The 14867-nt window shown below is 30.5% G+C and overlaps 3 protein-coding genes across 3 annotated transcripts; 1 reads left to right on the plus strand and 2 right to left on the minus strand.

Moving 5' to 3' along the window:
* Nucleotides 1-1748: 1748 nt before the first annotated feature.
* Nucleotides 1749-3077, minus strand: LOC105626637. Its single transcript, XM_012207930.1, is given in 1 exon segment — nucleotides 1749-3077. A coding segment is annotated over 1 exon segment (1206 nt). The 5' UTR covers nucleotides 2955-3077.
* A 1418-nt stretch (nucleotides 3078-4495) lies between these two features.
* Nucleotides 4496-6251, plus strand: LOC105626443 (zinc finger and SCAN domain-containing protein 31-like). Its single transcript, XM_012207744.1, has 4 exons — nucleotides 4496-4693; nucleotides 4786-5043; nucleotides 5124-5621; nucleotides 5700-6251. Exons 1-4 carry the CDS (start codon nucleotides 4496-4498, stop codon nucleotides 6249-6251), a joined length of 1506 nt encoding a protein of 501 aa, XP_012063134.1.
* A 4507-nt stretch (nucleotides 6252-10758) lies between these two features.
* LOC105626445 lies at nucleotides 10759-12622 on the minus strand. Its single transcript, XM_012207745.1, has 2 exons — nucleotides 12593-12622; nucleotides 10759-11436 (listed from the first exon to the last, which is right to left on the minus strand). The coding sequence occupies exons 1-2, from the start codon at nucleotides 12620-12622 to the stop codon at nucleotides 10759-10761; spliced, it is 708 nt and encodes a 235-aa protein (XP_012063135.1).
* Nucleotides 12623-14867: the final 2245 nt, after the last annotated feature.

A 14867-nucleotide genomic window follows, 5' to 3' on the forward strand; every position in this document is an offset into this window, starting at 1 on the left:
AGAGAGAGAGAGAAAAGAGAGAGAATATAGATTAAAGAAGAATACCAATTTTTGAAAGTTTCACTCGGGAATTGTTTTATTTCTACATTTTCTTATGTATTTTTCTTCGTAGAAATAAAAAATAATCATTATAATAACACTAGACTTAAGAAAAAATTGGTATATTGAAATAAAGTGAATAAAATCCTTATTCACATAGTTATAAAATCACTATTAGTTATGCCTCATTGATTTAAAAATTAATTTCAAATTGGCACATTAAATATGCGAGTAATAGTGTACTACAAAATGTTAATTAGATATTTTATATTTTTCATTAGGACATTTGTTAGAAAAAAAAATGAATAATCTTATGAAAAATATGAAAACTTGAAAATACAATAATCAATAATTGCTTTTCAACTAATCCTCTTTATGAATCATTTTGTATTTTTAAATTCGATTTATATCGACTATAATATATTGATAATTGGCAACGAAAAAATTCTCTTATTTAAAAAATGATAAATGACAATGATAAATGACAAGATATTCTCTTTTTTTTTATTCGAACTTCGGACTTAAAAATAAAACAATTCCCGAAATCCTCGAAATCTTTGATTCTCTCCTTTATAAAATACTAACTTCTGTTATTTTTTTTCCATTGATTATCTTTTGCATTTTAAATATAAGTAATATATTTCATTTAGAGATTACAATTTCTAATTCGCATACCTTTATATTTTTATTTCTAAATTACAAAAAAATATAAATATGCATATATTTAATTGTGATATTTAGATGATTTATCTGACTCAATTCAAAGTGAAAAGTACGTCCAATGACTTCATGAAATTTCAGAGAAGACTTGATAATGGCCTTGACATTATTATTGAAAATGATTTATGATTACTTACTAGAGAGTGACTATGAGTCACTCTCTAGTAGACATACATGTTTTACATAGTAAGAATATATAGTACTATATATAGAATATATAGTACAAATTACGAATATAATCATAATTTATAATTTTTTATATATGTAGTAAAGAGGAAAGAAATTTTTAATTATTTTTTTATACAAATTAAATCAGTTATGCCATGTGTATTAATTAACATTTAACGCACATTAAATATTTTAATTCTTTATTACTTCATTTTACACTTGTATTTTTTATTACCTTTCTTACATTTTTGAAACAAATATACGTAACCAAAAGATATATTTTTTAAGCATTAAAATTGCAATTATCAAAATATAAGCTTATAATATGATAATATTAAATATAATAATGTAAAATAAAATTGTAAATATGTTAAAAATTTCTTTAATGCATATATTAGATTAGGCATTATAATATAAAATATTATTGATTTTAAATAAAATAAGAAAATATTAGGTGGAAAAAAGTTTGTGTCGTTTTTTTAATGCCATTTAATGGGAAAAACGCCACGAACTTTTTCTCATATCTAATAATTAGATACATATGCAATCTAAGAATTTCGCAAATGAAATGGATTTGTCGAAATAAAAAAGCCACAAATAAATTTGATATCATGTCATAGATAGATTTAATCACCAGAAATAAAATGATATAAAATGCATTTTTATATAAGACATATTTACATATAGCGTAAAAAGGTAGACATATAAAAGTTGAGATGATCAGTGTTGAAATTTTACTAAATCTTTAAGATAAAAGAAGCCTTGTTCTATATGGATCCTAAAGTCTATAATAAAAATTAAGAGAGTTTGAGAATATTCAGCTAAAAAGCTCTTTTCTAATACTTGAGTGCCAAGCTATTTAACGGCGGTCTAGCTTTCAGAATTCCGAGATCAATGGCGTGTCCGGTGAGAGGACAGCTTTGGCATCGTTTACGTCTGTAATTGGTATTGCAAGTACTTTTTTCTTGTCGCACTATGTATCTGGGAAAATAATGAACGCGCTTCCTTTGCGTTGTTGCGTACGACGGCATCGTCACCACTAGATCCTCTCTGTGAATTTTGCCTATCAACTCCGGAAACAATCGCTCGTTCAGCAGATATTGTTGCAACAATCCCGATGATCTGGATGATGTTAAAGTGTGGCTTGAGCCATGAGTTTCAAAATAGTTTTGTTCTCGGAACTTTTTCAGGTTCTCTACTTCCTGATCCATGGAATCATCGACTGCAAGATCATCGTAGTGCCTTAAACACCGTTCGCAATATTCCAGTAAATCACTCTCTGCACGTTCATCACCGCGCAGCTTCGCAGTCTTCCTCTCCAGTTCACTTTTGCAGCAATAAGGACAATCTTGCTTATGTAACCGCGCTGTTCGTTTATCTCGCATCGGTGATTTTGACGCGAGTCTTTCGCTTGACTCTGGTATATGTCTTCTGGATCTAATAGTCTTTCGTAATGTTGACTTTGACAACTTTCGCGGAGACACTTGAGTTCTTTTACTCGAAGCAAAGGTGATATCGTCGGACCCGTTTTGTTCGCTTGCCAATGAATTTGCAGGCACTGTTGGCGATTTTTGCCTCTCAATGCATTCACTCGACAATATCGTTTTTTTATCAGTGACAGTATCCTGCATACTCGCGTTTGTCATAAATTGATGATAACTAGATGATCGCGGACACAAAGAGTTTCCCTTATCTGCAGTGTGTAACTCACAGATCTTGCTTTGCACATTGCGAAGGAATTGAGATCTGGGCGCGTAGTCGATTTTCTGAACTCTTCGAAGCGTCTCGCAGCTGATCGGCGAAGTTGATACCACTTTGTCGTCAATTTTTTCGACAGGTTTGATTTCTAGTTCACTTTGGCAATGGCAAGGCAAAGCTGGTTTATGCCGAATTTTTGATGATTTTGCATGTTTTTTGATTGCCTCGGAACAATAACAACCTTTTATTGGCTTTCTAGGTATAACTTTCAGACGTTGATCTTGGGGGAGTTTCTTAGATGTTAATGTAACTTTTCTAGATGCTAACATATCGGGGATTAGTACAATTGCACGTTTTGGATTGATGTAAAAATACTCCAGACACAAAACAACAGATGAATCGTTGCGTAATTTTTATAAATTGATGTTCTTTCCTGTGTAATAATTGTTTTGATTCTTGCGATTGCGGCAATCTATCAAAGATCTCAAATCAACTCTATTAACCTGTAAAGAGATAATAAAAATTAAGTTAATTTAATAAGAAAGAGATTTATAGATCTGTTTTTTTCAGCTAAATAGTTCATTTTTCTCTTTTTCTTTTCATATTGAAAAGAAAAAAAATAAGAGAAGTCTGAGGCAAGAAATTTAGCTAAAAAAACAATCTTAATATTTCTACTCATATGCAACACACTTACAGAGTTGTAATTTATTCACTTCAGAGTTCTTCTAAAATCTTCATCAATATGTAACAACATTCTTTTCTTGCATAATTTTTTTAGATTGTCATTCAGCGTCTCTGCTCTATTTAAAACTTAAGGTATATTATCATTAACAAAATTGAATTATTTTAATTGTACAAGATAGATCATCATTACAATAATCCAATTTACACATTAACTAAAAATAAATTAAATATAAACAATGATATTATAATAATCTAGAATATGTTGATAATTCAAGCTATAAATTAAAATGAGTTTAAATATAATATTGGAGCATTATAAATAACATAACACTGAAAATTTAATTATAAATTTTTTTTTCATATATATCATAATCGTTTGTGTGAGTACGATTTTTTAACCTATCTTTTTTTGCTTTATTTAACATTTATTCACAATCTTTAACCGCAATTTTTGCACGAAACTCATCAATGGTAAAAACTTATTGAAATTGTTATGTTGTCTCTATCAATTTTTGTTTTTAACAACATACTTTGTACTTGCTTCAAGAACACTTTAACGTTTTCAACACATATCAACTAATCTTAGATAATACCAATGAGATAATTGTCATCAACGTGAAGTTTGACGAGTCTAGTGTAAACAAAAAGGGACGCTCCAGGCTAGCCAAATTTCGAAAGATATATTCTTCTTGAAAGATATATTCGAGCATTCAGCTTGAGAAATCAATTATAATCCATCAGAAAAAGTTACATCTTATCGAAATTGCGATATAAAATTGCTTACTATTAAAATTTGTTTAAGCGCCGACAATTTATCTCGTGCTATTTACGGTAAAGAGAAATTTCGCTCACCATCCGCGGCAACTTCATGGCGCTTTACATCAGTGGCGAGTGCGCGCGCGTCGCCATGTTGATCATTTGATCATTGAATCATATGTAACGACGCCGTCCGCGAATGTGTTTCGCGGTCTTTGAACATAGTTAATTTTAACTAGGTAAGGCACTACATTGATGTGTCGCACGACGACATCATAGATGATATCCTAACTCGTTTAGTAGCCCTGTTGCGCGAGATTTGGCTGATCTAATCCGATCTCGACGCTCCACGCGGTCAGGTTATCTATTTGTAGGTTAGGAACGCTACATTTCGAGCATATTGTTTGCACAGGTTATTACGCGTGGTGTTATGGATTTACCTGGGAACGGAACATCGCGCGATCTCGTTAAATATCCTCTAACGTTACCGCAGTTCTCCGAACTGCGTTCAATGCCGACTGCCGCAGCCGCTGCGATCGCCGCCATCGCCGCGGCTGATAGCCGTAGCATGCAATCGCAAGAGGTGCAAACCACTGTCCAAGCGGTCACGTCTCCGCAAGAGACTTCGGTGAGGTTTTTCTGCTTTTTTTGCACTGCATTTCTTCTTTCTCATTAATTTTGGTTTGACATTAAAATTTTTTTGAATTCCCTTTCTCTTAGACAAGTACACTCAGCAAATACCTTGCGACACCTTTACCTGGCTGGCAGGATACTTTGATTCAATTGTGCGAGAAGCAAGTGCTTAACCAGATAATTAATGTCCCTAGTTATAGTCAAAATAACGTGACACTCGGTGCACAATCAAGTAGTTTTAATTTTATTAATAGTCTATACTTACCTTCCACATCGCAGGCAGATACTGTAACTGTAAAGCAAGGGATAGATATCCAGCCTAAAGAAGAAAAAAATTCAGACAAGGTGAGATATTCTTTGAATATTGTTAATTTTTTAAAATTATTTCTACATTACTTATAGATATTTATTTGTTTCTGTTGTAGGAATCTGAAATTCTATTAAAGCAACACCAAACAGCAGTAGCCATGGCTGAATATTTACAGAAATTACCATCTGAATTTTCTCTGCGAGAAGCGTTTGAACTATGTGCAGAACAAGTAAAAAAGGAGAAGACGCGGGAAGAGAAAGTAGAGCACGTGCAGAATAATATTTTAAATATACCAAATATCAGAAACATTTATCTACAAAACGGCAACAATTTCGCAAACTCGGATCAAATGACAGTGACTGTTAATCCGAGTGATCTGAATCTGCAAAATGAACAAGAAATTGAAAATAATTTGCGAAATGTTTTAAAAGTCGAGCAGCAAGTACAAACCGATTTGCCAAAAATCGAGAAAAAATCGAAATTTCGAGCAAAAATCAGCGAGATTAAAATCAGCGTTAACTACGACGGAACTACGCTTTACTGTTGCCCGGAGTGCAATTTAGGGTTTCCGGACAAGGCTGACATTGAACAACATATACAGGCTCATCTTCAGGTACATATATTTTATTATCTTTGGAGACTAGGTAACTAAAAAAATATATATTAAATAAAAAGTTTTGATTTATTTCAGGAACGAAAATACCAATGCAAAGAATGTGGTGCCATGTTGAAAAGAAAGGAGCATCTTGATCAGCACATGCGAGGTCATTCGAACGAGCGACCTTTTAAATGTGAGATATGCCAGAAGGCATTCAAGAGAAATGAACACTTAACAAGACATAGCGTAATCCATTCCGGAAATAAGGATTTTCCATGCACCATGTGCCAGAAAGCGTTTTCGCGCAAGGACCATTTAAATAAGCACTTTCAAACGCATTTTGGCATTCGTAAGAATAAAAAGGAGGATTCTTATTATACCGATCAAAAAGATACAAGAGTATTCGATAACAGTACCGATATTGCGGCAACGCCTAAGCAGGAGGTGAGTTATATTTTGAAGGACGGTTCCTTAATAAAGCAGGAAACTGCTCTTTTGCAGCACCTTCAGACTATTCAAAAAAATCCGAATTTATTGTACACATTCGCTACTCTTAAAGAACAAGTGATGAAAGATGTAAATCTGTCTGAACAAGCTCAGAGCAGTAATATGAACGAAAATGCAAGGTATTTAATGCCGTCTTAGTTGTAGGTAAAATCCATGTATGTTCCAAAGCAATATATGATTGATGATGCTGAAGCCGTAGGTAATTTCAATTTTTGAATTCATATTTTGTCATTGAACTATGACTATTTCAGATTTATAGTTTAATTTTAATACGACGAGAAACGTTTTGACATTGAATTAAAAGCATACATAGTAAAAAATGCGAATCATGAAATAAAAATATCATATAGTCCAGCTCCTCTATTCTAAAGTCATCGGGACCGAGCATATTTTCTCTATTCTACAATTTCTTCTTACAATCAGTCCTCATTTTTAGAAGATATTGCACAATCTGTTTTTTGCTTGATGCTGATTGATGCATATAATACAAGCATAATGAAGCAATACAAGAGGAGAAATTCAGTTTAGAGGAGATAGCTAACTTAGAGTAAAGGAAAACTTAGAATAGAGGAGTTCTGTGTATTATATATCAATCTCACATCTTTAATGCGTTAAAACGTCGAAATAATTATGTGCTAAGCTATGAGATAAGCTGTGATTACCTGAATTTATCATCTTTGTTTTTTCATTGTCATCTTTCCATCGTTTTTCTTCATTTTCTTCATTTCATATCATTTTTATTTTTCAAAAATTGTCTTTTACAGTTTCGAAAAAATATTAATTTAAAGATACGAAAAGCTTTTTTCGATAAAATTTTGTTTCAAGTAAAAATTTCTTTTTTAAACTCACTTAGTAATCACAACATACTCAACATGTGAGCGAGCGCATATTGTAGTTTTTTTCTTAAATTAAATTTCGAAGGAATGAATATGACTAATATATTAACTATATATTACTCTAATCGCCTTAACTCTTGGAATTTTAGAGACATAGGATGTATTTTAAAATTTATTCCAAGATTTTTCTTGCGTCCTATATAAAATGAACCTTTTAAAACATAAATAAAAAAAATCGATAAGAAGAATTAATAAGTAAGGGAAGGCCAATTTATGTAATAGCACGTTTGTCTGCCTTACTTAAGTTAGCCATAGGAAATATTATTGTCAACAATTCTAGTCCGTGTCGTAATTTTTAATTTTAATGCCTACTTGCGTTAAGCAAAGACTTATTTTGGACATTTGGACTCACGATAACTAAAACGCATTAAATCTGCGTAAATAATGAAATATAAGAATGAAATGTAAGAACTTTTGAAAGATGTTGTTAAAATATTAAATTTGCCGATTTGTGAGTAAAAAAGGTGTCTTTTGAGAGAAGATACTGAATAATTATTTTTCGGTTTAGATATTTGAAAGTTTCTCGCTCTTTATCATACTATTTTTGTTGTTATATATAATATTTTTATTGTATTAATTCGGAAAACAAATAAGCCAAATATGTGGCGAGATAATGGCACAATATTACGAATTTAGTCAATTTCTGACAATTGAACTAATATTTAACCCTTTCATACTTCCGAGACATACATGCTTCATCGATGAAAAAAATTATAATTTTTAAACAAGTAATCCTATCGACTTTTACCTCGATTTGTTTTAAAGAAGAAAGTTTAGCCTACATGCAAAAAATCGCACACATTGAAACATGTTTTCAATAAAATATAATTATCTAAACTTCGTAAAAAAATCAAATTTTTTGGATAGTAAGTAGATAGAAGAATACCATTCATGTCGAAAGATCATAGAATTGATGCTAATTATAAAGTCTTATTTAAATGTGATTACAATTTTATTATGATATATTATGAAATATTATAATAATTTATATAATCTTGTTTATGTAATTCCACATTCATCACATTCGAAGAATTTTTATCGTTCTAAATATATTTTAGAACGATATTTCTAAATATATTTTGAATAGTCGTGTGTGTATTTGTATGTGTATATTACGATATGTACTTGAAAAAATGAATGATGATATACTGATATTTCAGATTTTCATGACTATCATCTTGAATCCATTATTTTGAATTAAAATTTTAATAGTAAATCAGTATCCGGAGGTACGGAAGGTTTAAGCAAAAATTTAAAATTTGTTACGGACATTGAGATATTGTATTGATAAACTGAAATAGTAAACAATATATACTGCCAAAAAATTGTTAAAAAGTTGTACACATTATTGTCAAGTAGAACATATGCAATTGTGGCACAATATTATAATAAGTATTGAGGTGCACTTGTTTAGAACAATTTGAAATAATATCCAAAAATATCCGAGAAATATCAATATTTCTAATAGATATCTTGAATAATATTTATAAGTTCATGTTATAATTCAAAAATATGTTCCAAACGAATATTATAATTTTTGTGATTTAAAATTGATATTCTTATAGGTGACAAAATGTGTGCTAAAATGTGTTAAACGATGTTTCTTCAAATAACTTCCATTGATTTGTTAATATAATTTTTCAAGATAATTTTTCATCTGTCATTTCTTATTTTTTTTCCTGAGTAAATCATTCATTCTGTCATTTCATATTCTTGAAGATTGATTTTTATGATCTCAAAAAGATGTCGCTAGTTGATGAAGTATAACAAATGTTTGTCTGTTTGATAAAAAAATTTTATATTAATTTCCAATGAGTAATTTCTTTTGTAGAATTTGTTAGTTACATGGATAATTTCGAGAAACGCTATTTTTTACGTCATGTTTTATCTTATTAGTTCTTTATCTTATTTACTTAAATAAAATTAAAAAAAATATAAGTTTGGGATTATTTAAAAAAATTATCAAATGACGAAAGTTAAATTGATGATTGAAGTTTTGTATATCGAAAGAACAGCGTTTTATATTTTTAAGATACATTATTTTTAAGATACTCGTCTATTCGACACTTCAATTTTAATTTGTATGTATATTAGAGCGAGAAATTGAAAAACTTCTATGCGCTGTATATTCACGATGATTATAGTTATCTAATGTTTTCTTATATATTTGCAACATGTGCAAATGTATGTATGCGTTAATATATAAATTAGAAGACGGTACTAAAAACACATACCGTACTCTGATATCACGTAATACAACCAAAGACTTCATACATATACGCGTATGTCAAATAGCAGTATTCTGGGTCATTCGCGCTGGGGTCTTTTTTTTTAATTCTTCGTAAGTATCACATTGATAGTATAATGAGAGAATAAAGGATCTTTGCATAAAGAAGAAGCAATGAGACATCTTTTTCGAGATGGCTTTCGTGATGATTTTTCTCATTGAGAGAGACTAAAGAGATAAGGTAATAGAACTTTTTAAACAGTGAATGTGCATTTATAGGACTCGTGTTTAAGCACTGTTTTGGACAGTGGATGTGCGTTTACAAGACTCTATGCATTTATCCCGTAAGAGAATTGTTATTGTATAGTGATAATGAAAAAAAAGATAGCTAAAAAAGTAACATGTATTTTTTAGATTGAAATATTTTTGAATAAAATGTATGTAATGTAAAAGATTGCAAGATTGTTTCTTTATACTTTTCATGAATCACTTTATACTTCGTCAGGTGTGTGCAGTCTGCGGTCGAACGCTGTAGAAAATAGCATTATGTTATGTAGTCTTACGCAACGTCATACAACGAAATGACCGTCTGTGACACTAACGCGGAAATATTAATACATTGAACTTTATATCATCTAGAGAACGAACTCTTTGTACTCGGAGTTCTAACAGGTGTAGTATTTCATATTCGTATAATATAAACATCCTTTACTTTACTCGGATAATACGGGAATTAGCACAGCGTTAAAAGCATCATTATTTAATCTCGTGTAATTTTATTTATTTATAACGTTTAAATTTTATTTATTTTATATTTTTTTTTACAGCGGAATACAGCAGCGCAATATGACAGCAGTACAAAGGTATAAAATTATTCGATATCTGTGCTGTCTTTGCTCTCTTTATACTCTTCTTTCTTTTTTCCTTTATGTTGTATATTATATAAACGTAATAATACATTTAATATTAAATTCTCATTTGATATTTACTCGTACTCTTGGCGTGCCTTTAATATTAAATGTAACATTTTTCTGTATTTAAACGCAATTTTTATATTGGATAAATTAAAATTGCATACACTTGAACTTAATGTGCACAAAAAGGAAATGCCATTACGAGCCAACACAGATTATTTACATGACAAACATATATTATTTAAACAAATATACGTTTCGGTCCTTTTTTTAAGTCATCCTCAATACATATAAACTGACAATTGTTTGAATGAAAAAAACCATCAAATTTTATATATGGTATCTAACCGGTAAATAACTAGTTGAAAATTATTCAAGAATCGCAAATTTAATTAGAAAAGTCTACGATATAATAATTGTCAGGTGGATAAAAATTCATTTCGTGAGGCACATGCAATTATAAAGTCGATATATAATTATTGTTTGTATCGAATAAATTAACTTATCGAATTAAATTATTTTATTTGATGTGCAAATTTATAAATGGATTAACGTAATATGGTTTCTGATCTAACGTATTTTATTTTACTTTCTGTCGTTTTATTTTATCATTGTGTCAGCTTTTCGTTTCCACAAGTAGTGCTCGATAATTTACTATAAATGCTATAAGTAAGCCCGAAAAGAGTTCCAAGCCACTCAAGCAAATGACGACCCACCGTCGTCGGAAGGGTCGTTCCTGGCGTCACGCTTTCCACCTCATTTTTCTTATCCAGTTCTTCGTCTTGCAGTTCCAGTTGTTCCAAAGGTTGAATGTCATTGAACCAATCGTCGTCAGATATTTTAGCTTCATTAGAACTTTTTTTATTGGAGTTCGTAGAGCTTACATTATTTTCGTTTATTTTTATTTCGACGGATGAATCTTTTTTGAGATTACTCGAAGTCGCCTTACTGTCACGACTTTTTGGTATCGACAGTGACTTTATCTGATTCAGGAAGGTATTGTTGGGATACTTGAGATTTGTATAGTTATCTGCTTTTAACGTGTCAGTCCATATTAGTCTCAAAGTTTGCAAATTAGGATCCGATGTGTTCTTCGCTAGGATTTTTTCTACGTTGCTGGTATTATCGGGTTGATGGAAAACAAAATTGTATGTTGTGCGTAGTTTTTCCCAAAATTTATCTAACGATTTCGTGGTATCATTAAATTGTTTGTGATATGCCGTCAATCCTTCCACTGGAAATAGCTTCGTTATTTGTGGCTTTGATTGCACTCTCGTGGCGAAGAGCTGCGAGATACATTAAAAGATACGGAATTTATGATTTCATATATCTTGACACAAGTATTTTTTTTAACATTTAAATATATTTAAATATAATTTATAACAAAAATTACAAAATCTTTCTGTCTTTATTTTAATTAGAATAATTTAATCAGATTAAATTTATTTATTAAAGATTACTCTAAAAAATTAACATAGTCAGGCTCAGAAATATTGTTTAACAGTCGAGTGAATCTTCTTTATAAAATGATTTTTATCGGATGTGATGTGGTAATACTGCGGACAGGTGATACATAATCATGCATTGCAATACGCACTCACTGAATCTATTAGTGTTGCGGTAGTTTCATTTTCATGAAAATTATAAGTTAGCAATCGCGATTGCAACTGGCGATTTCTATGCTCTGATTAAGAATAAATACTATTTACTGCAAAAAAAACCTGTCACTATGAGACGGAAATAATTATTAAGTATTTTTCACGTACACGATATTCTTTCCGGTGCTGTTTGAAAGTTCATTTGATAAAATATTCCGTAACAGAAAGTGACCAAAAGATTTAACTTGGCTTTCACGCCAAGCATAAATTCTATGTAAAATTTGATTTAGTGATCAACAAAAGTTTAATATTTTATTAAAATTGATCGTAAAAAGATTCTTTGAAAAACTTAGTTAATGTAAATTTTAGCGGATGTATTGATAATAGAAAACCATAAATTCATAATTTAATCATGAAAATAGATAAACTTATAGATAAAATTGGTTAGAAATGAAAAGATGGTACAATTTAAATTTATAATAAATTATAAAAATTGCAGTATTTATATTTATATGCAGAATTAATATCATTATTTATTTAAAGATAATATTCTGATAACTATTTCCGGAAACCATTTCATAAATCTTTATAAAATTTTTATCAAAAAATTTATTAGCAGGAAGAATGAACATTTTTATATTTAATATTGAAAATTAGAATATTTTTAAAATTAAATATTTTATTAAATATATTTACTTATTAAAGAGAATTTAATATTTTTTTTAAATTAAAAGAGTTTTCTATTAGCGTTCGCAAACAATTTAAAAATTAAGAAAAATTGTATTATTTTCGACGAATGTATAATAAATTGGAATTAATCAATTTTTTAAATTAAGGTACTTACGCAAAAAAGACAGTATCCCAAGAGTTTCATATTTCAGAAAATATTTTTCGATGTGACTTCCTTGCACAGTCCGAACAATCGACTGAAAGCCCCCTTCGATTTCAAAACCTTTTTATACTTACAGTGCAAGAGCGTAAACGTGCATCACGATTGATTGGCTTTCGCTTGTGTGTCCATTGTCTTTCGTCTGCGCCTCTGCGAGCCATCGGCATAGAGTTGCCCAATGGAATTGATAGTCGTGGCACGCATGGTTGCTTCGCGGCCAAATCGGCTTGGCTTGTCCGAGCGATTTACGATATAGCGCCCCGATTTTTATGGCAGGTCAAGGTATTGCCACAAGTACGTCATCGCTTCATCATATTGAAATTCGTATAGTGCGAAAATTGATGGATTGCATCTCGTATTAATCCATGTGCATCGAACGCAAACGATGAAATGACTACATATATCCGATAGCTTTTTTAGCGGATAAAATCGCATATATCGCGTCTTTTCGTAAAATGCTAAGCGCGGTACACATAGGGAAGAAATAAAATTTTAAAAAATGTTTTTGCTTTTGCCTCTGATGGTATCAGAATGCGTGATTTATTTAACAAAACGGGCACATTTGTGGATAATAGAATATACATGAGAGTAAAATATGTGTATTGTATATATTTATGTAGTATAAATTTACAATAAGAACCGTAAAGGGCAAGTTTTATCATTGGCGGTTATGTTACAATCACGTTCAAATTATTTGAATTCCTTTGTACAAAATTGCAGACTAGTTATATCTGTCTTGATAAAAAAGATGATCTTGTATTTTCTTTATATTTATGTTTGAACACTCAGATGTAAGATATAAAGAAAGGAAAAGTTATCTGTCTTTCTAAAAAAAGTCTTTCAAATTTCTACGGAATTTATTTATTCATCAGTTTGCCGACAATAAAATCTTTGTGGTTTGATTGTCGCTGTGGCTAGCGAGCATTAAAATGTAAAATATGAATCGCGCGATCGTGTGAGACACGACTAAGTAATGTCTGCTTATACGAGTTCGTTCGATCATTACGTATCGATTCAGTAATATATAAAAAGTAAGGGAGATTATCGAAGATGATAGTTTCAATTAAAGCAAAAAAGGGAGGAGGAAAAATAATAGCAGAGTGTGCTAAAGTGGATCGTTAAAATTTTTACACGTCTATGTTAGCTAATGAAAGGGGCTGATGCGCGAGAGAGATCAGTAGCTCGGGAATAAATCACGAAAGATTTAATAGTTGAGTCGAGTTTTACGAGGCAAATGACGTTAATGGAAAGATAAAAAGGATTTATTACACAGACGAGCAATTACAGTACTTAGTTACTACAAATGTGCATAAGAATAATTTCGATCTTTTTCACGATAAATTTCCCAATCGATCGCAAGTAACTAGAAGCGAAAAATCGGTGAAAAGTTATCATAGATATAGCAAATAGTAGACAGTACAATCTTTTTAAAGTGCAGAACTGCTTCTTGTTTGCATACCTTAAATTGTTTATTAATTTAGGAATTTTATGCGTGATAATCGCGGCATCGTGCAATCCTTCTTGAAATATTGAAGATAGTTTATTATATTTCGTAAATGTACATATAGAAATTAATTGTATTACTTATATCATCAATCTAATCGAGAAAAGACCGATGTTTCAATGTGGATTGCACGATATTTGAATTATTGCAATACATGAATCATAAATCACAACTTGTCATTTAGTAAGTTAAATTTTGTAAAATTTCAGAATTAACATTAGTAAGAGAGAGATAATTGAAGCGTGTAACATCTAATAAGAAAAGTGTTAAAAAGATGAAAATTGCAGCTTAAGTTCCTATAGACATAGAATCTAGAGTCGTGGATTTTCGAAAATTGACAACAAAAGAATTTTGTAATTATAGAGCGAGAATAAATGTATCGAAATAATATATACATGTACGCGTAATATATTGATTGTCGAGTAAAAACAAATTTCCTAATTAACTATTAATGATTAATGCCTCGATTGAGCATCACAAGAACTTTTGGTCGCCATATCGAGTGTGAAGATTCATCACATCTAAATTATTTGATATAATTATCTATCTAGTTTAAAGTGTACTTAATCTGCATAAAATGTGTATACGCTATATTTAATTACAGAGAGATTTAGAAACATAGTGCACGTCTAATACCGGGTACAAAATATCTTGTGCAATCTGTGATAAAGAGTATATCGCATTGTGTAATGCATATATGAATGTGTGTGTGTGTGTGTGTGTCGT

Source organism: Atta cephalotes, assembly GCF_000143395.1.
Source record: "Atta cephalotes unplaced genomic scaffold scaffold00005, whole genome shotgun sequence".
Taxonomy (NCBI): domain Eukaryota; kingdom Metazoa; phylum Arthropoda; class Insecta; order Hymenoptera; family Formicidae; genus Atta; species Atta cephalotes.

Coding starts and splice junctions, on each gene's coding strand:
- LOC105626443 (XM_012207744.1), top strand. CDS start 4,496: ATGGATTTACCTGGGAACGGAACATCGCGCGATCTCGTTAAATATCCT. Junction 4,694..4,785: donor CGTCTCCGCAAGAGACTTCG/GTGAGGTTTTTC, acceptor CCTTTCTCTTAG/ACAAGTACACTCAGCAAATA. Junction 5,622..5,699: donor ATATACAGGCTCATCTTCAG/GTACATATATTT, acceptor GATTTATTTCAG/GAACGAAAATACCAATGCAA.
- LOC105626445 (XM_012207745.1), bottom strand. CDS start 12,622: ATGAAACTCTTGGGATACTGTCTTTTTTGC. Junction 11,437..12,592: donor TGGGATACTGTCTTTTTTGC/GTAAGTACCTTA, acceptor TGTATCTCGCAG/CTCTTCGCCACGAGAGTGCA.